General features: G+C 38.2%; 1 protein-coding gene across 1 annotated transcript in view; it reads left to right on the top strand.

Annotated features, from left to right (window-relative positions):
- TMEM135 (transmembrane protein 135) overlaps positions 1–20875 on the top strand; it is a 160796-nt gene that overhangs the window by 121474 nt on the left and 18447 nt on the right. The window contains exon 7 of the mRNA XM_042024037.1: positions 19497–19538. Within this exon, the coding sequence (XP_041879971.1) occupies positions 19497–19538 (42 nt within the window). The remainder of the gene's footprint in view (positions 1–19496; positions 19539–20875) is intronic.

The raw sequence follows: 20875 nt of genomic DNA, 5'->3' as shown, positions 1-20875 counted from the left end.
TTGCTTGTCAGAAGTGCAGTGCTCCTTGTTGAGAATTAGGTTTGCTTACTCTTGGTAATGGGCATGATCCTGTAGTAGAGTCTCCTTCCAGCCATGTCTCTGTGTTGCTGCAGTATGGGCACAGCATCTAACAAATTGAATCCCTGAGGACAGGTACCTCTACTAGAGGACAAGACAAAAAAGTGTGTGTGTGTGTGTATTATATATAGGAAGAAATTTGACAGAATTCAGTGAAATTCCACAGCTTTCTGGCATGCCATGTTGAATGGTAGGGTGGCCCACCAGATGTTCTCCAGTTTATAAAGCTCCATTTTAAAAAATATCAACAGGGAAAAAAAGTAGGTTTCTCTGATATTGGGAACCTCATTTAAGGATGAGAAAAATGTGAATGTCCCAAATTGTAATGCTTTACTGTTTCATTCTGCTCTTATCCACAAATGAATTATGGTCTTCATAATGTTTGCTTTTATGTTGTGATGGCTGCAGTCACTGACAAGCTCTTTCTCAGCTAACCTTGAGAAAAATCCTTTATCCAAATGATACCAAAGAACCAGCATCCAACAGCAAATTTTCCGTCCTGTCATATTTTCTGAAATTTTATTGAGACCCATCTTGGAGAAATAAGTCAGTTTTTGCCAGTAAAGTGAATAATTCTTTTGATATGCATATATGAATTTTTGCTTATAGACATTGATGTGCAAGCTGGTGCAATATTTCAGTTTTTTAACTAACACTGGGTTCTGAAGAGTAATTTATAATGTACATTATATTTAGCTTATATAAACATCCACAGTTAGATTTTTGTATAAATGTATTACGGAGTGTGGGGGTTTTTTTCGTAAAGCACTTACAGCTCAAATAATTACAATTCATTAAAGCATTGATTAAGAAAATCTGTGGCAAATAAACTGGTAGTTTCTTGTGGCTTCATATAATTTTGTGGTATTTCCTTGAAAGTTTTGCAAAAGAGGAGACACTGTAGCTGTGGTATATCTGTTTAGAAAAATGGCTTACGTAAGTTTTAAAACTGCTGGTTTAATGAGGTTTTTAAGCAAAAAATGGTGTGATTTTCAAACTCATTGTGGATTTAAATTTGAGCTGCTTTATGCTGGCAGAATGAGGCAGTCTGAGGGGAAAAAAGGGTAAAAAATGATTTATGAGAATCTCCATTTCAAAATATAATGGATTGAATTTAATATGGGACTTTTGAAATTCATATTGTGAACGTATGTTAATAGAAACTTCCCACAAAAACAGATGACAAGATGTGAAAAAGATAAGACTCAGGCAAAGTTTCTTTTTCTTAAGTGTAGCTTTTTCAGGTTAGCCTTTTAACAGACATAATTTCTGTCAGGGGAGATAACTGTAAAACTGTGTATTAGTCAAGTGAAAACCTGACCGTGGTTCGCCTGGTTTTTAAAGGAGGAAGGATGTTTGCCACAGAACTCCCTTGTGTTTCTGCTGGTCTCTTTCCTAAGGAGGCTTTGAACCCTAGAGCCAGTTTTAGTCATATTTGTAAAAGCATAAAGGCCCTAGAGATGGAGAAAATTCTGCTTTTTTCAAAACAATAAGCAGCTGTGCAGACAAGACAGCTGTGCTGGTGATCCCAGGCTCCTGGATGAGCCCAGTTCTTTGTAGACCTCAGAGAAGCGCGTGAGGGTGTTGCACTCATGGAGTATGCTTGCTGTGCACATTCTGCTGGAAATCAGGCTCTGTGGATTTTTTTGCTCCTGGAAGAAATTGTTGGTTTAACTGTTCATGAAAAAAACAGAATTTATTTAACCTAACTGGTTTTAAACAACTATGCCACTCTCCTGTTGAAGTTGAATGGGGATGATAAAAAAAAAGCCCTGTAGAGTCAATAATAAAGGGCATTTAAAAATCTTGGTATTTTTCATGTCTCTGAAAGGATTACTGTTTATGTGCACCCTTCCCAGTACAGATTTTGGTTTTTTTAACTATTAGTAGTAAAAAAAGAAAAACTTCATTACTGGAAAAAGAAACTGGAAGGGAGAGAAGTTCAACAAGATCTGGTTTGATGTGCTGGCAAGTTAGGTAAAGTAGCAATTAAAATGCTCACTGTGTGCAGATACTGAAAATCTGAGTTGTGTAAGACATGACTTTGATGTATCAATACAAAAAGTTGATTAATATTGTTTGACAAGAAGCTCAACATGTCCTGGCAATGTGCACTCAGAGCCCAGAAAGCCAACTGTGTCCTGGGCTGCATCCAAAGCAGTGTGGCCAGCAGGGCCAGGGAGGGGATTCTGCCCTTCTGCTCTGCTCTGGTGAGACCCCACCCAGAGTGCTGCATCCAGCTCTGGGGTCCCAGCACAGGCAAGATGTGGACCTGTTGGAGTGAACCCAGAGAAGAGTCATGAAGATGATCAGAGAGCTGGAGCACCTCTCCTGTGAAGACAGGCTGAGAGAGCTGGGGTTGTTCAGCCTGGGGAAGAGAGGGCTCCAGGGAGACCTTATAGCACCTGCCAGGGACTTTTTACAAGGACATGTAATGATAGAACAAGGGGGAATGGCTTTACACTGAAAGAGAATGGATTTAGTTAGATATTGGAACGAAATTATTTCTTATGAGAGTGGTGAGGCAGTGGCACAGGTTTCCCAGAGATGCTATGGATGCCCCGTCCCTGGAAGTGTTGAAGGCCAAGTTGAATGGGGCTTTGAGCACCCTTGTTTAGTGGAAGGTGTCCCTGCCTATAATAGAGGAGTATGAACTAGATAAGCTTCTGATAGAAGCTGTTCTTTAATTGCATGATTGTTAATTCTTAGTTTCAATTAATTTGGGACACAATTTCAGTATACTTTTTAAAGTTAAGTTACTGTTTGTAACCATGCAAATTCTGTATTGGTGGAACAACAGGGAAAAAAATGTGTACAAACCTCAAAAAAAACAAACTGGGTAAGAGTCTGATAAGAGAGTCTGAGTCCTCCAGGAGGGCAAGATAAATCTGAAAAGATAAAAGGTGTCTTTCTTTTCTGCATTGTCTCTCTCTCCAGCTTCAGTATACAAAACACCAGCAGATTTGTATGCACACTGCTCTTCTGTGAAAACCTCTCCTGGCAAACCAGTAGGTTTAATGAAGAGGTGCAGCATTACTCTGTCTTTTTATTTGACACCACCTCCACAGAGCCTCTTGCATCTTCACGAGCCTTCTGTGTGAGGAGAGGTGTTCCACAGCCCCCGTTACCCATGTGCAAGGCATAAGAAGGTCTGGGACAGAGTCTAGATCAAGCTGTATCATTTTATCAAGAGAGAGCTGACATGTATGTAACCAAGGGCTCTGTGGAGCCTCTGTGACCTGACCACATAAATATTCTGAAGCTTCACGGCATGTGCTGCTTTGCCAAGGTTGTAGCTACAGTGTTCATTAGTCATCTGGGCATCAGTGTGGCTCGCCTCTGTCAAGATGTCTTAATTCTGGAGTATTTGCCCTGATAATAGGAATGCACAACATTTTGGAGGATAACCTTCCAGAGAAGATCCCTTAAATATGGGTAATTCTGTCAGTATTATAAACAAACACCAAAAAAACTTCCACAGGAACTTTTCCTGAAACACCACTGAAAGCATTTATGGTATTCCTGGTGCAGATTGCTTGTAATCAACTTTCCTTTGCTCCTTATATACTAAATTTTCTTGCACATTTTCTTCTGGCCCATAGGGATACATCATGAATCTAAAAATGAGAAAAGAATTACTGAAGTGCTCTTACTGGGATTTGACATGAGTATGACAGGCATTGGTTACTTTGTCCTTTCAAACTGCCAGTTTTAGATACATCTGCCTGTTCTGCAAGATGTGACCCTTAAAGAGGACATGGCTCTAGGCATTTAGACCTTACCATTACCAGTAGGATTAGCAATATGGCTAAAATGTTCTTCCAAATGAAGTCCAAACTGATATTCCAGACTGCAGTGTGACCCCCAAAACTCACTTGGCTGCATTCCACAGGTCAATTTTTCGCAAGCACATTATGAAACACATTCATCACTGAATGCCATATAATGTTGTTTTACAAGCTAACAGTGCACATATTTTTATGTATTTTGAAATGTATTTATGAAAGAAATAGTTACACTTAAAATACAGAACAAATAAGTGAATATAAAAAACACCAAAACATCCTAAATCCCCAGACTCCACCCTTTGCTCCATCATAGATAAATCAACAATGTAAAATTGTTGTTTTTCTCTAGAACAAAAGTTTCACAGCTGTATTTAAAAGTATGTTGATGAAAAGTGATTCATAAGGTGAAGTAATCATTTTTATACACTGCACTTGGCAGACTCCAGCCAAATTACACCATAAAAGAAATATTATATTTGACAGCAAAGTGTTAGCGATGTGAAATTTGAGAATGAAAACTGTCTGAAGACTTACTTATGACTATGCTGCTCTCTGATGGTACCCTGTTTTTCTGACCCAACTGAGGTCAGTATGTGTTTTTTCCCATCTTTTTGAATTTAAACTTTAGATAAACTTCTAACGTCCTTGTCTTGTAAATTAATTCACGTTGGTTTGGTTTAGACATATTTGAAGGCTATTATATCTGATTCGTCTACTACAAATTGTTCACTACATAGAATTCTTACAAGCTAAATATAAAATAATTAAACTTTTAAGGTAGCCCAAAACTTTATAAGTTTTTAAACTGCATCCATTTTGTCTATTGAATTTTAATTTGAAAAGAGCGTGTGTGATTCACCAAGTTGCTATGGACATAATGCTGGATGACTTAAAACTGTAACAAATAATTACAAGGATTTAACAGAATGGGATAAACCTCTTTATTCCCCTTGGCATGAGTGACTTGGGAGCAAAAGGTTGCGACCTACAGGGTCAAGAATACTATGTGGAGTGTTTGAGGGTAGTAGATTTATCAGACAATCCTATTCAGGCTCTGCTTTTCCACTGAAGTTGTCCTGATGCTCTGCAATTAGTAGACACCAGTTACCAGGGATGTTAATGCTCCTTCTGGGCTTTGTTTGTTTTGTTGTTTGTATGGAGTACTGATTAGGGCTTTTGAGTGTGGAATTCACTTGCAAGTGATTTATTTTGTATCTCTAGGATGTGTTCCAGCTGGTTTGGTTTGGGGTTTTTCTTCCCTGGGAAATCATGGTTTCAGATAGCAGCCAGAGCAGCAAACTTTAAGAAGTTACAAGAAGTTCTTTTTAATAAATATTTCTTCTTAGGATGAGAGAATTTAATTTTCTATCATGAGCTTTATTTCTATTTTTATTATCTTTCTAAAAAAAAAATTTCCAATATGTTACTTTTTTAAGCACTAAATGAAATGTTAATCATGGATTTATAAGAACCTATTGAATAAAGTTAGAAGTGAGGATGTCACTACATCTGTGTACTCAAGGAAACCCGTGGGATATTTTACAAAAGTATGTGCCCTTGCTTAAGCTTCTCATTCAGAAATTAAACCCCTATTGATACATAGAAACAGACTCCTATTCATATGTTCCATATGATTTGTAGCATCCTAATCCTTGCCATGAATCCTTTCCTTATTCTCTGCATCGTAGACTGAAACACATCAATTCAAAACATGGCTTCTTCACTTTTTTTTTAAATGTCAGCTCTTGGTTGAATACAGTTCTAATTGTTTCTTTTCACAAGTGCTGGGAGTTTCCTAAATCCTGTTGAAGAGTAGTTTATTTTCAGTTATTTAAAAACTTGTCTTCTGTGCATATAGTAAAATTTACCATGAATCTGCACATTCATGCAACTGCCTAATTTCATAAACCTTCAGTTTCTTTCACTTTTACTAGTACTTATACTTTTTACCTTCAACTGTCAGTGTATTTTGGGTGAAGCATGTAAAATACTACTGTTTTTAAACAATGTTGTATTCTAGTAGCCAGTGGAAAATAATGAATTTAATTAAACTTTAGCAAGTAATGAGTAGAATGAAAGACCATGCAGCTGCTACCTTCTGCCTGGTTTACATACTTGTTAATAACTTACTTGACTTCAATGTAATTTTGTTGTCCTGTGGTTGCCACACTAAAGTAAAACTTTTGCTGTAGTTTCTTGCTGGATTACAAGTAAAATTCTGAAACTGTAATAATCTTTCTCACAGCTGGCTAGATTTTATAACTTTATAATAAACAATTAAAATGATACAGGTCCAAGAATTACCATCTGCCATATGAAGTTAGGAACACTGTTCACATAATGTTGATGAATATATTAAAGCAGTAAAAAACCGCCAAGAACATGCCACTAGAACTTGTATTCCTCTCCATCTAATGACTGCAAATTAAAAATTAAGCAGCCTTCTCTAATCTGCTTTCATGGCTTTGCAGCATCCAGAGCAGTCCATGAGTCAGCATCAGGTGCAGTTAGAAAAAAGACACGTTCTGGCTTGGGAAGAGATAGATGGAGGAATGTAATCCCGTGAAGAAAACAGTCCAAGTATCCTGGCTATTACTCTAAACTTTTTCATTGGAAAGCTGTCAGAGTTGAAGGAATAGTTCATGGCGTAAATCTTTTGTCTGCTGATTTCTTCCTTTCCTGTTAAAATGTGTAGTATTAGCAGGTCAAGTGGGCCAAAAATTTCCTTTGCATATTAAACTCTTTCTTTGCCATATTTAGTTTGGTGCTTCTGTTGGAATTAAAGGGACGTGTCACCGGCAATTCCTGTTTGTTTATTCTTACTAAAGTCCTATAAAGGGAGCACATCTCAGAAGCAAGACAGAGACATAAGATCTCTCTTGAAGCACTCTGTACAAGAAAACTCACAGGAAAAGGAGAGAAAGGATGGCCAGCTTAACTGGATGGGTACATGTACCGCCCACAGCTTCATAGAGTCCTTGGTCTACCAGTCACAATTGACACTGTTTCTTACAGAATGTTGACTTTGAAAAAAGCGCCTGGCACAGACCAGTAGAACAGTTAATTCCTGTTGGCTGCACATTCGTATCAAACACAGAAGTAGTGGCAGATGTGCTTTCTGGCCCTCCTGCAGCTGTGTCACAGTTGTGTTCCACAGCCAAGCCAGTCATGTCCCTTCTCCAGTTGTGGATTGTGTCCACACAGATTTATTTACCTGGCTGTGCCTCTTTTCTGGTGGATAACTGAGAAGCACTGGATAACACCTTTACTTTTCCATCATGAAGTTAAGCTCCAGAACTGACCTTTAGTTTTGGATAACAAACACACTGTAATGCCTTCCGTTCCCAGACCTGCTGGGATTGCAGCCACATGAAGGTTTGTTTGCCACACCATTTTTATATGACTTAATATTTTCAGCAACAACAAAGTGCATTGAGCTTGCTGGCTGAGTGTAAAATGAGGGCAAGATCAATTTTATTCTAGGAGGACAAATGGTTGCATTTGTGACTTGAACATTAATGAACAGTTAATGAAAATTCTAATAAGAAACAGGTGAATTCAAAGTTAAAAACTTATTTTCTTGCTCTTGTTTACTATTTTTTGAGGGTTTTTTCAGCTAAAGGAACCAAAGGCTGACTGCGGCCTGATCCCTTCTGGTTCCTCATTTACTGCAGTGATACTTTGTTATCAAGGGAAAGAAACCTTCAGAACAGCTCTGGAGAATCTCCACTTTCCCTTCCCCCCTTAATAAGGTTATGCAGTTGGTTTAATTTTTGGGTATGTGAGGACATTTAAGTGAAGTGTTGGGTCTATTTTTTAGACTTTTAATGTAAAATAAAAGTACTTGAAGTCATGAGAGATTCTTATTTGCTTCCCATTCATGTTAAAATATCTGACTTTTCAATTTTTTTTAAGTCTTCTGTAATGGAGAGTCCATGACATCCTTAAGCAATCTATTCTTAGCCATATTTTCAGATAAGATTTTTACAGAGTCTGATTGAATAAACCTTGATACAATTTTGGTCTATTCCTTCTTCTCCCATCCACAAACATGAGGAAAACAGATTATTTGCTTTACTTTGTAGCAAACTTTCATGACAAAGACTTCATCACATACTTCTATCTGCTATATTCTCTGCCCACTCCCATCTCCCTTTACCCTGTTCCCCTTTGTGATGCACAAGACAATTTATTTCAGCTGGTAAAGCTTTATAAATATCATAGAGCAAGACAATTCAGTGTTTTGCAGGTTGTAGCCTTCCTTTCTTTTGCATCCCAGATCAGATTTTGCTTTTTGATGCCTCACAGTTCTTACCCTGTATTTGTGTAGTTGATTGTTTCTGCATACATATAATGCACATGCAGTTGATGAATAGCATCCTGTTTTTTTCTGAGCCAATCTCTTCCACTTCATAAAATCATAGAATTGCGAATGGGTTTGGGTTGGAAGGAGCCTTAAAGATCATCTAGTTCCTGCCTTCCACTAGACCAGGTTGCTCAAAGCCCCATCCAACCTGGCCTTGAACACTTCCACAGCTTCTCTGGGCAACCTGTAACAGTGTCTCACCACACTCACAGTAAAAAATTTTTTCCCAATATTTAATCTAAACCTACTCTCAGTTTAAATTCACTACTTCTTGTCCTAGCCTAAATGTCTGTCTAAAAAGTCCCACTCTGGCTCTCTTGTAATCTCTTTAGGTATTAGAAGGTGATATAAGGTTTCCCCAAAGTCTTCTCCAGGCTGAACAACCCCAACTCTCAGCCTGTCTTAATAGCCCTCGTAGCCTTTTTCTGCTCAGTATTATCTGCAGATGTAATAGGCATGTACTTTTTTCTCTGTCACCACTCTCACTACTGAAATTACTGAGTAGCAGACATCCTGGACTGGTCCTTGTGGAGTACCACTTAGTATGTCCTTCCAGTTTTTCAGGAAGCCGTTGACAACTGCTCTCTCACTACTCTTGTCTAACCAGCTTTGTATTCATTCTAGATATCTTCCATTAGATGATGTTTCTGTGGTTGTTTTTAAAAGGAAATGTCACATGCTCTAGGTCTGAAGCCTGAATTAAGTCAATAGCATATGACACACATTGCTTTGCATTCCTAGTCATTAAATGAGACCCAGTGTTACAAGGATTTTTTTTTGATAACTGTGTGTTCATTGTTAGTCATGTCCTTGTGGTTGTCTTCCAGGTGCTTACAGTGTCTGTTTACGTATGACCTTCCTCCTTAGGAAGCCAGCTGAATTGCAGTTTTGTCTAATTCCTCCTTTCCCAGACAGTACCATAGTTGGTGTTTAGCACTGTCTTTTCTAAAAATAACTAAACATCCCAAAGTTATGTAGCTTTCTGTCATGGTTTAGCATAGTTTGGTTTTTTAGTAAAGAAGGCTCCATCGCTACAGAAGTGATTCTCTTGCAAAGAGGTGCTTACAGTTTCCTCTATGACCTGACAGAACCTATCAACTGGCTAGTTTGAATATTGGCAACTTTTTAAGCCACTTAAGAGGTCACTTTGGTGATCACAATCAGTCTGTGCCTGGCCTTCTCTAGGAATGCTGGGAAAATTCAGATTATGGTACATATTTTGTAGTTGACAAAAGCAGCTGTGGTATATTTACAAAGTGAAATAATTGTGGGTGGTTTTATTGATCTCTTAAAGGATACCAACAGCATTTAACTTCCCAGCAATAATTTTTGGAAGATTATTTTCAAAAATACTGTGCTCTTGCTTAAATTAGTTAACTGCAGAAAGTATTCTGTATAATAAATTTTATTTTTCTTCATATTTCTGAGGAAATGTGTTTTATTGGGATGGGTATATACTTTCTTGGTATGGAGTTCGTGTTTTCTTAAAAATTGTTTTTTCAAAAAATCAAGATTGGAAGCAGTACAGATGTTTAGAAGCCACATTTATGTGATTATTAGAAGAAGAAAGGACAAGAATTGTCCATCACAGAAGTGACACATCCTCCCTCTGACTGTGACCTGTAGGCGTGGGCTGTGTGTCAGGTCACTCTAGGTCTCATGGCCAGTCTCTCAAGTTGGTCTTTTTGGTTTGTTTGGGGTTTTTTTGGTGATGCAACTTTCTATTCCAAATATTGCACCTGGATGTGCAGCACTAAAAATATGACCTAACTGATCAGCACTGTAGTAATTTAAAATAAAACTGTTATGTTAGAGTAAAATGTGGTCTGTTGCTAAAGTATAAGCCAGCAAGGGAGTTACTCAGGAGTGAATTTCTGTGGTTGCACTGAAATTTGGTTTTCAAAATAGTGTTTTCTTGAGGCTGTGCACAAACATTGTATTCACTCTGTGGTTCTTCCAGCACAGATTTTACATTTTAATGTCTTTACAAGACTTCTTATGGTACTTACAAACGTCAGAAGCAGATACCACAGCATTCAAGCTGGAGATGTGGGTGTAAACTCTAGGTAAATCTGTATGGGGCAGTTATCATCACAAGGAAACAGAAGTTGAATTTCAACAAACTTTGAAATGGTCATTTAGTTTGTGTGTAACAACCAGCTGATGTTGTCCTAATGCTTATGGCTAAATACTTGTAACAGTCTCGATGATTTTGGCAACATTCTGCATTATACGGAATTAAGAGTATTTCTGAGTAATAGAGTGAAGATCTCAATTCAAGTCAATGTATTAAAAATAACTCACTGATCTTCACTCTCTATCCTAGCTCAGCAATGGCGTGGCACATTCAGAATGATTGCTAATTTCTTTAGAATATTTTTATAGCTTTTCATTTCATTATAAATTTATTTGGATAATATATTTTATTAAATGTCAGTGATAGGGTTAATAAGTATAAAAATATAAATGGATTTTCTCCTTTTAATCACATTTTCCCCAAATTGAAACAAAGCAAACAGCCAAACCTTTCCCTCAAATCCAATTACAGGATCATTTAGGAAAATCAAATGTTGTATCCATTTCTCTTGAATGCTTGAATTAATCATTCAATGGGAGAGGTTTAGCTCACTGAAATTTTTAATTATCTGCAAATAGCATTAAGTATGTTTACAGAAAACAGTTGCAACAAATTTAACCTCTTATTTTTTCTTTTCTCTTTTTTTCTTTTTTTCCAATTGCAGAGAGCCGGTAGAAAAAGCCAGAGGAAAATTTGGCAGTAGATGAATTTAGCACAGGTCCCCTTCTAAGATAGAATCACTGCAGGTGCCTCCATTATTTGATAATGAGCAAAACCCGTTGTCGGTTTGAGATTATTTGTTTTTTAATCTCATAACAGCATGTCCCTTTACTGACTGACCCATTGTTCTAACAACAATGAGCCAGCATCAGTGCAGCCCTGGTTCCAGAGGTGGACGTGGGTTTGTACACGTGTTGAGGTACATTTCTCTGTGTCCTCATGCCTCTAGAGACAATTTGAGTTTCCATCTTCATGTCTCCAGGGTTTTTTTTACATTTCCTATTTTTGTTCTGTGCCTGATTTGGAAAGAGTGTTTGGGTTTTGCTGTAACAGAAGGTTACTGTTTTTTGATAAAACACTTGTAAGGAAAAGGTCAAAATTGGATAGTGGAAAAATTACATCACTTTGCAAAATTGAACAAATCAATTGAACTAAGTAGTTAAATCCTTAACTTCATTGTTTAGTCAGCTTTTTTAATTGCTTGGAGAACTGTATTCAGCTCTGAAGTCCTCAGCACAGGAAAGACATGGACCTGTTGGAGCAGGTTCAGAGGAGGCCATGAAGATGATCAGAGGGCTGGATCACCTTTCCTGAATTGGGGTTGCTCAGCCTGGAGAAGAGAGGGCTCCTCTCCTAGGAGAGGGCTCCTCTCTCTAGGGAGACCCTAGAGCACCTTCTAGTACCTAAAGGGGATTTATAAGAAGGGTGGCAACAGACGTTTTAATAGAATCTGTAGTGACAGGACAAGGGTTAATGGTTTTAAGCTAAAAGGGTAGATTTAGACTGGATATAAAAGATAATCTTTTTATTATAAGGGTGGTGAACTGGCAGAAGTTGCCCAGACAGGTGGTAGATATCCCATCCCTGAAAACATTCAAAGCCAGGCTGGATGCAGTTCTGAGCAACCTGATCCAGTTGAGGGTGTCCCTGCCCCTGGCGGGGGCGTTGGACTAGAGGCTCTTTAAAGGTCCCTTCCCCCCATACTGTTCTATGGTTCTGTGTTGGCTTCTTCTATTAGCTGTGTGAGGCAGGGGCTTTCATGAAGGATCTTGAGATGGGAACATGGCCACCTGAATGATTCAGTTGCTGCTCCTGAGCCCACAGCACAGCATTTTTGGTACACAGAGATATGGAATGTCTGCATCCAGCTAAAATAACAAAATTTTTTTGGTTGTTTTTAAGATCTTTTAAGACAAATTCCACTTACTGGAATTGCAGTTACTTGCACATTTCAGAAAGTGCTAATCTCTGAAGAAATGAGAGCATTTTAAGTGGTAGGATAATTAACATCACTAGAAATCTGATTTCAATTTGACAATAAAACAGGAAACTTGATTAACAGTCAGATGTGAAGAGTTGATTGATAGCAGCTTTGGTTTACAGCCCTGAATCCAGTATTGTAATTTAGCTACAATAAAAACAGCTTTCTTTCAATTGCAGTATCACATTCTTCACAGAATTACAGAATTTTTCTTCCAAAATGAAATTCCCTGGATTTACATGCGAGCTTGTGGGACCATAGTTCACTGTTGACTACATGGTTTGTCATTTCCATGCACCTTTTCTTTCCAAGTACTGAAAGTGATGCATTCGACTTAGGTCAAGAAAAAAATAATGTACGTCCTCCACGGTGCTAATCTCACCATTCTTATTGAATGTTGTCCCTACTTATTCTTTCCTTGTTCATTTACTTTTTTATAAAATATGGTTTTATATTCACTGCGTCTAATGGTTGCAAAACCATGGCCTTTTCAAAAGATCATTTTTTACTTCAGGCACAACTAACAGAAATGCCATGGATACATTCTTTAATGTTTTATTTAAACATGCAAAAGTTAACTATCTGATTTGGAAACACAAGTTATGAGACTTTTGACTGAATTTTGATCCTGGCTACATTTGCACATTTAAAAGTTTGAAGTATAATTTTCATTAACTACAGCTCTTCTGATTTCAATTATTTTTAATGTGACTTCTGACATGTTTTCCAAAAGCTGCATGTTGTCCATGGGGTACAAGATTAGATTTTGCTTATAAAATTTTGCTTATAATTATTTTAATTAAATTTTAATAATTTATTTTAATTTTGCTTATAATTGCACCTTATAATTTTTTCATAGTTCTGGCTTGAATAGGTAAGACCTGTGTGTAAAGATAAAAAGAAAATATATGTTTAATCCAGAAATGGGGAAATTCAGGGGAGAGAGAATCTGGGTATGGGTAGTTTCTTTCCCGTAAATTTGCCTCTGGATTGCCTCTCTGCAAGTTGTGCCTCATGATGCTACTGAGTCTCGGAGGAGGCAGCTGTTGGTGCAGTGGTGATGTTCTCTGCCTGTAGCTGGAGTTGGTTCTCCTGGGGTTATGTGGTCCAGTGTGCTGGGGCCTCCTTCCTGACCCTGGGAGGGAGGAGGGGAAGAAAAGGCTTTCCATCAGTTTTTCCATCCCAGTCCTGTGAGAGTAGAGGAAGAGAGAAGCATGGGGGTTGAGCAAGCAGCTGTGTGGTGTGTAGCTGACTGCCAGGTTAAACCACACCACCATCTATGATGGAAGCTTACTGTGATTTGATCTCCTGTGCCTCACATAGATCTAGAAAGGAAGCTCCTTTGTGCTTATGTGCTACTCAGCTGCAAGGAGTGTTTTTTATCTGAAAGAATTGCATCTAAATACCTCTCTGTTTCCCAAGTAGGGTGCTGCAATCTTAGATTTGGTGCACTTTATTTCTGATGAGAAAATATATAAGCAAGGTATATATATATATATATTTAATATAATGTGAGAAATATAAATAATTCCTGAAGTCAGAATACTCTTGTATAACCATATCTACAGAGATTTTTAGGATTCAGTTTCCCACAGATGTATTTTAATTAGGACAAAAATGTCTTCCCGCATCCTCATCATAAACCACTGACACCTTGACGCATTTAGACATTGAGATTAGCGCAAAAATCAAGTTGTTCTTTGGTTGCTGAGAAGGATCTAGATAGTCTTCAGACAGCTGGAAAGTTCACCACAACGAAATAAGGACAAGTCAAAATAGATTTTGTAGTGTGTCCAATCATAATGCTTAGAAATAAGATTTTCTACTTAAAAGTGTAAATGTGTGTTCCTCCACTGGGCAAAATACTAGTGATAGACATTTCTGAACAACCTTTGGTTTTGGTTTTCTTCGTCATAACGGATTGGACTATATTAGCTCTTACTTTATATCCAGAGATATAAAATACTTCATTTTAAAGTAATATTTTTCTACATAGTTACATCACTGAGGGAAGTCTGACTGGTTTGGAATTGTTCTTGGATCTCAGAGCCTTTTGGGAAACTAGTATTTCCAAAATGTGATTTTATGTTGCAGTCATCACATAAACAAATTAGTCTCAAAACTGCTTAGAACTGAACTTGAACTAATTCTTTCATTTCTGTGATTCAGGATGATTAAGCATGTGTGTCTGAGTCTTGAATTTATTTATAATCCTGTTTTTCAGTGGTGCTTGCTCTGCGCTTTCAGTCTTGTAGCCACAACCCACTTGATTAGCATGGTGTCAGTCCATGAAGAAGTATTGATGAATTATTTTTTAAGAAAAAGAAATGAGCTTTTGAGAATAACATTTAAAGGACAGTTGGGGGGAAATATGAAAGAGAAGCTCAACTTGTAGGAAGAAAGGATAAAAGATGGAAAAGAAAGAAGAGAAATGGATATAGAAGATATCTCAGAAAAATGGCACCTGTTGCAGTTGACTTTTAACACTGGGGAGAGGATGAGAAATGAATCATTTAAGATCATGGAATCCAACTGAAAAACAGGAGGGAGGTATAGTAACCTCTCTAAGCAACTTAAAACAGAAAATGGATTATCCTCTAGAGATCAGCATAGGTCACAAAATACTGTAGATAGCCTTTAATTCCTAAAAGCAAGGGATTTAATAGCAAGGGCTATAGCTGGCATGTCCAGACAGTCACATTTCATCACTATGATTCTCCCTCTTCCATAAAGAAGACACTGGAAACCTGGACCCCCAACCAGTCTTCACGGGCAGAGGTATTGCAGTAATATGCTAACACGTGTCCTGTGCTTGAAGTGCTTCCTTCCCACATGGCCATAATGAGAGCTCTGCATGTAGGAGTTTCTAATTTGCTCTTAGCCTGAAGGATAACATAAGCACTGTGGGGATGTTGTTAAATGTGGCTTGTTGTTACTACTGTGAGCTGCTTTCTGCTTACCAGTTCCGTGGGCGAAAAGTGATGTTCCCTCAGAAGGTTTCTGGTGCAGTGTATGTCAATTGGTCACAGAAAATCTTGAGAAGAGCTATGACAAGACATACTAATAAAAAAACCCAAATCATAATTGCTGGCATCCAGCCTTAAAGTTCAGTGTGGGAAATTCTTCTTGCAGGTTGGAGGGAGAGTACAGTAAACTCGTGTACAGCACCTCTTTACATATACAAACATAATTACAGTTAGTTCGTGTCTTGTTGGAAGTATAGCTTGTATCCAGCCTTGGCTCTATTCCACTTTTGCTGTTTTCTTTATGAAAAAATAAATGTGTGTGGCCGTAAGTTAAATTTATCTTATAAATACGCATGATTAAAATCGACCCTATTTGCTCATGTGCCAGAATAGTCCCAGCAGGGGAATTTTGAGAACCCAAATTTATTGCTTTGGCTCCTTGATTCTTCTGCTCCTTCGGCTCCAACCAGGGCTCTGGCCAAACAAAAGCTGGAACAGAGTAGAGCATTTCTGCTGTGTAGTCAGGTACATTCTGCCAGCAGGGACAGCTGGCAAAGTCACTGGTGCTCTTGGCTTTGTACCAGGGACAATCCCCTCTGATGGGAAAATGTAACCAAATTATGCACCATTTAAATTACTGCTTGCTGGGCAAAAACCAGTGCTGATCTCCTGCAGCATGGGATTTGGTCCCTGGGACTTTCAGGGTGGTGGGAAACACAGAGTAGTAGAATGGTTTGGTTTGGAAGGAACCTTAACGATCGTCATAGGCCAGGACACCTTCCACTAGATGAGGTTGTTCAAAGACCAGTCCAGCCTGGCCTTGAGCACTGCCAGGGGTGGGGCATCCACAGCTGCTCTGGGCAACGTGTGCCTCATCACCCTCACTGTGAAGAATTTCTTCCTAATACCTAATCTAAACCTGTCCTCTCAGTGTGAATCCTTTCCCCCTTGTCCTATCGCTACGTGCCCTTGCAGAAAGGGCTACGCTGAGTTCTTCTGATGCCATACAACTCTGTTATCCCAGGCTTGGCAAGTTGAATAGTACCCTAAAAAAACCCCTTACAATTCACTGTTTAAGGTTTTTCCCATCCCAGCAGTGTCTGCAGTGCTGGGCACATGTAATGCATTGTACTAGGCTCATTTGAAGCTTGAGTGGCTCATGGGGGTCAGCAGCAGAGTGCAGGCTTTTTCACCCCTTGAGCAATGAAGCATTGAGTAAAAGTTATTATAACCAATTAGTGGTGGCATTATTATTACCAATTAGTGTCTGTATGAAGCAAATCATTACTCTTAGTTCAGTTATTAGCAGCCAGGTGTTCATGAAACGTGCCATGTGCAGCCAGTGTTGTACCTCAGCAGTCACTGCTGAGGCCAGTCACTGAATTTGTGATGTCTCTCTGTAAGGGGGTTGTCACACACACCCCCCGCCCCCAAAAAGAAGTGTGTTTGACATCAGTGCATAGGTTTTTTTGGTTGCTGCCAGTGTTGTGTACCTAGTGAGTGAATAAAAAAGGTCATTTCAATCTCTAGACTGGCATTCTGAAACCTTTAATATAGTGAATTCATGATTAATGATGTAAAGCAAAAAATTAGAATTCCAGTTTTCTTGTTGGTTGCTGCTTCATTCATCAGAACAAAATGGCCATGCCAGAGAAGGGGAGTTACAGTACAAATTACTCTTGACTGCAAATATTGTTTCTCTAGGACTCCTGTTTATAGAACAGCATAATAAGCAGTATTTCCACACACCCATTAGTTATGCAGAATGACTTTACAGAAGACAGTTTAGACAGCAAGCAACACTAATTAAATTCTATCGAAGAGCTTAATTGCACCTTTAACATTTTAAAATTAAATAGGAAGTTAAGGGGGAAAAAATTCTAATTGTGTCTTTAGCATCACTTCCTTATTGAACTACATATTTAACTTTGATTAATTTTTCAGGGAGATTCATGGCTGTAGCTCTATAAATACACAGAACAACTAAAAAAATAAGAAAAGTAAGCATAGCTAATAAAGATCCAATACACGAAATAGTTTCTGCATAGAATTGACTTTTATTGTGTAATTAGAATAGGCATTAGAAATATTTTTTGTTTCTTGGAGAAAAAAAGTAGGGGGTTGGAGTGCTAGTTTCTCTTTTGGTGATTCAGATGTCTTCTGATTTCCAATATTAGTGAAGAAATTTTCTTTGAGGTCAATTCAAAGGAAATGAATTGTAGGATAGCATCCATCAGGGTGCTTTGAGCACAGCTGGGCAGGGACATCTGGTGGTGCAGTAAAGGAATCATTGAACACTTGCAACTGGAAGTGCAGTGGCACTGGAATGATTAAGGAAAAAACATAATTATGGTCATACTGTGATTACTTTTCTGTTCCAATATTATTCCACAAACACTTACATGCGTGTTTAGATTGGGGTTTGTGTATGGTTTTAATTTACTGGAAAAGTAGAAACTAAAGCCCTATTCTTGAGCTGGCAGCATGCAGGCATAATGTGTTGGACTCCCTTCACTCAAAGGGCGTTTAACCTACAGTCCGCTGCAGGTTTAAAATCAGACTTATGAAACTGGATTGTGGTTCTGTGGATGGAGTAGGGTATATGTTAAACCTGTGCATTTGGACTCTGTACTTCTGCCAGTGATTCACTGTGATCTCTGGGCTAAACTGATTTCAGTTGCTTCAGTCCATCATTTAATTTTCAACCCATTTTTGAGTCCATCTTTCTGTAAGAGTGCTGTGATAGTGCTTCAGCTTTTGAACTGTGTGTATGGGTAAAGAATCATAAAAAATACAATTACTACATATCTTTGGTTTCAAAGTTCTGTGTTAATTAAAGATACAGTGAGCAATTTTATTTGTATGTATTTACCTTGAACCCCTAGAGATCAAAATATGTGACCAATATTTTAACTGCTGTAATTTTAAAAGACAAAGTCTTTGCCATGAATTTTTTGATGCTGTGTGCAACTGTGCCTGATACTTATTGTGCACTTGTTGACAAAACCAAGTCCTTGGAACCATACGTGTTGAAGGTCATACCCTTGGGAAGAGTTTCCCAGGAGTGTTTAGTGCTGTGATGTCTTACCAGCTCTGCAGCAGGCACTCCCCTTCATTTGTGAACATCTTTGATCTTGTTAAGTTTTTCCTGCTGTTTGTGTATATCCAGCCATTGGTAGTACATGTTGACCACTCATGGAGCCTTCTGAGAGGTGGTGTCACCTGCTCTAGGAGGGTATGGGCACAGCACTTCCAGGGACACATGGTCTCTGCAGGTGGAAGGCAAAGGGTTTTCTTCATCTGCTTGTGTTTGCAAAGCTTTTGTGACTGTTGGCCTGTCTCCCCTTAGAGTAGGTGTCCTCTTGAAATAGCGGTGTTGATAATTTACTAGTTTGTGCTTTGTGTATTGTGTCAGGAATGCATTTTTATCATCATGTATTCCCCATGCAATTCTATAAAAAGAAAAGGGGAAAAAACACAAGTACCTTCTCTCTCCTATGCTACCAAAATGGCTTTTCAGGAGGAATCAGTAACAGCTGCAAGCTTCAGCTCTTCTCATTGTATCCTGGACAGAAAAAAAGTCAATAACCTAAATCTTTCATAGCCAAATATGGGCTCCTTGTTGTCGTCATTCGTCACACAAGGAACCCTATAGTTGGTAAGACAGATATATATATATAATCAAGCTCAGAATCAGAGCAACCACTGTATAATTGAAAAACTGAGACTTACAGATTAAGTCACCTTAAAGTAAGGAGCTGCAGAGATCAGCGCTTTGCAAAGTACAACAATTTATCTCAAAGTCAGAAAATCTATTCCCTGCAGCTTTTCACAAGAGAATGGGTGTTTCATTGAGATCCAACCCTCCTTTCTCTCCTTGCAGCAAAACTTCTGTTTTGTTAAACTCATCATGACTACTTTTCCATAAAGCAACAGTTCTTTGTCATCTTGCATTGTCACCCTAGTGGTTCTGTCACCATCCTTTAAAAGTTTATCCCCTGTTGGTTTGGATAAAAAAGAGAAGCACTGGCATTTGATACTGTATCCTTTGTTTCAGAGATGTCCCAAGGCTGTGGTGACAACTGGGAATCAAGGATAGCCACAGAGTTGCTGCAAATGTGCTGGTTTTTGTTAATGAAAAGCTGGTGTTCCTCTGCAGCCCTTCTATGTGATATTTAATCTGTAAAACTTTATATTGCAAACAGCCATTATAGAGAAATCTGTTGGTTTTATCTTTCAGGTGCAAAGATGGCTTGAAAGGGTTTACATACTCTGCACTAAAGTAAGTAAAGTTTCTGTGACTATGTAAGACAAGATTTTGAGGAATCATGCACAGGGGCAGCTGCATTGTAAGAAGAGTATTCCTAAGAAATATCATGCTGCTCTAAAATTTTTCCAACTTTTCAGGTATACAACATATTTTGAAGAAGGCATAATCATAGAATCATTTGGGTTGGAAAAGACTTCTAATGTCATCCAGTCCAACCTTTAACCCAACACTACCAGGTCCACCACTAAACCATGTCCCCACATGCCACATCTACATGTCTTTTCAATACCTTCAGGAACGGTGACTCCACCACTTCCTGGGCAGCCTGTTCCAATGCCTGACAATCATTGCAGTGAAGCAATCTTTCTAATATCCAATCTAAACCTCCTCTGGTGCAATTTGAGGCAGTTTCCTCTTGTATGCTAGAAAGAGAGAAATCCCTTTGTATTTGAGACTGTTGTTCAAGAAAACTCAGACATATGATTGCATGTTTTTGAAGGAGTGCTAATCTCCTGTCCTTCTAAAACTTGAAAAAAAAAAAGTTTCTAAAACTGGGATTCATGATAACCCATGTTTTCCTGGAAGCAAATGGCTGCTGTGTTTTTATCTGGAGGTTATTTGCTACATTACAGAGTGACAAAGTTTTTATACCTTCATTACCCACAGCAAGACTGCCATGGTACAGTGTAACTTGGATTATAGTGCATAGTGTTAGGAAACATCTTGCCATTGTGTCCTCCCTTGCCCTTGATACACAGTAATTCTACACCTAAGATGAGCCAATATATTGACAATATCAACTTGGTGAAGAAAGAAGGCTGAAGATGAGGCCAAGCAAAACAAAGCTGTTGCTTTCAGTGGGAGCAGAAACATTTTGGAGATTCTGCAAAATAGATATTTTATAAAAATATTGTAGTAATTATCAACCTTTACGTGACCCCATTTTGCTGGAGATAATTGAGATATTTCAAGTGCCTTTTTGTATTCTTATTTAGTGTTCTTCCCTTGTCTGAGAGATGGACTTCCCTATTAATGTTTTTCTTTTTAGTTTTAAAAAATTCCTGGCATCAATTGTATCCTCCAGCTGAAATATATCTTTAAATATATGTCAGTGGAGTGATCCTCTCTGAAGAAGTACGAGGTTTGGTAGCTGTATAAGATGGGTTTTTACAGACCTGGGAGTCTGTAAAAATTAAACTGGTCTAAGACTTAGAGGCTTATACAGGGCTTCATGTATTTGTTTATTTATGTAATTGGTTTGTTCTGTTTTGCTTTTTTCTTTCAGGTTCATGTATTTGTTTATTTATGTAATTGGTTTGTTCTGTTTTGCTTTTTTCTTTCAGGTTCAT

The sequence above is a fragment of the Corvus kubaryi genome, unplaced genomic scaffold (assembly GCF_017639235.1).
Source record: "Corvus kubaryi isolate FWS band 111438036 unplaced genomic scaffold, C.kubaryi_AGA036_p1.0 37260, whole genome shotgun sequence".
NCBI lineage: Eukaryota > Metazoa > Chordata > Aves > Passeriformes > Corvidae > Corvus > Corvus kubaryi.
Note: the sequence above shows the minus strand (reverse complement) of the source record. Positions and strands in the feature narration are given on the sequence as shown.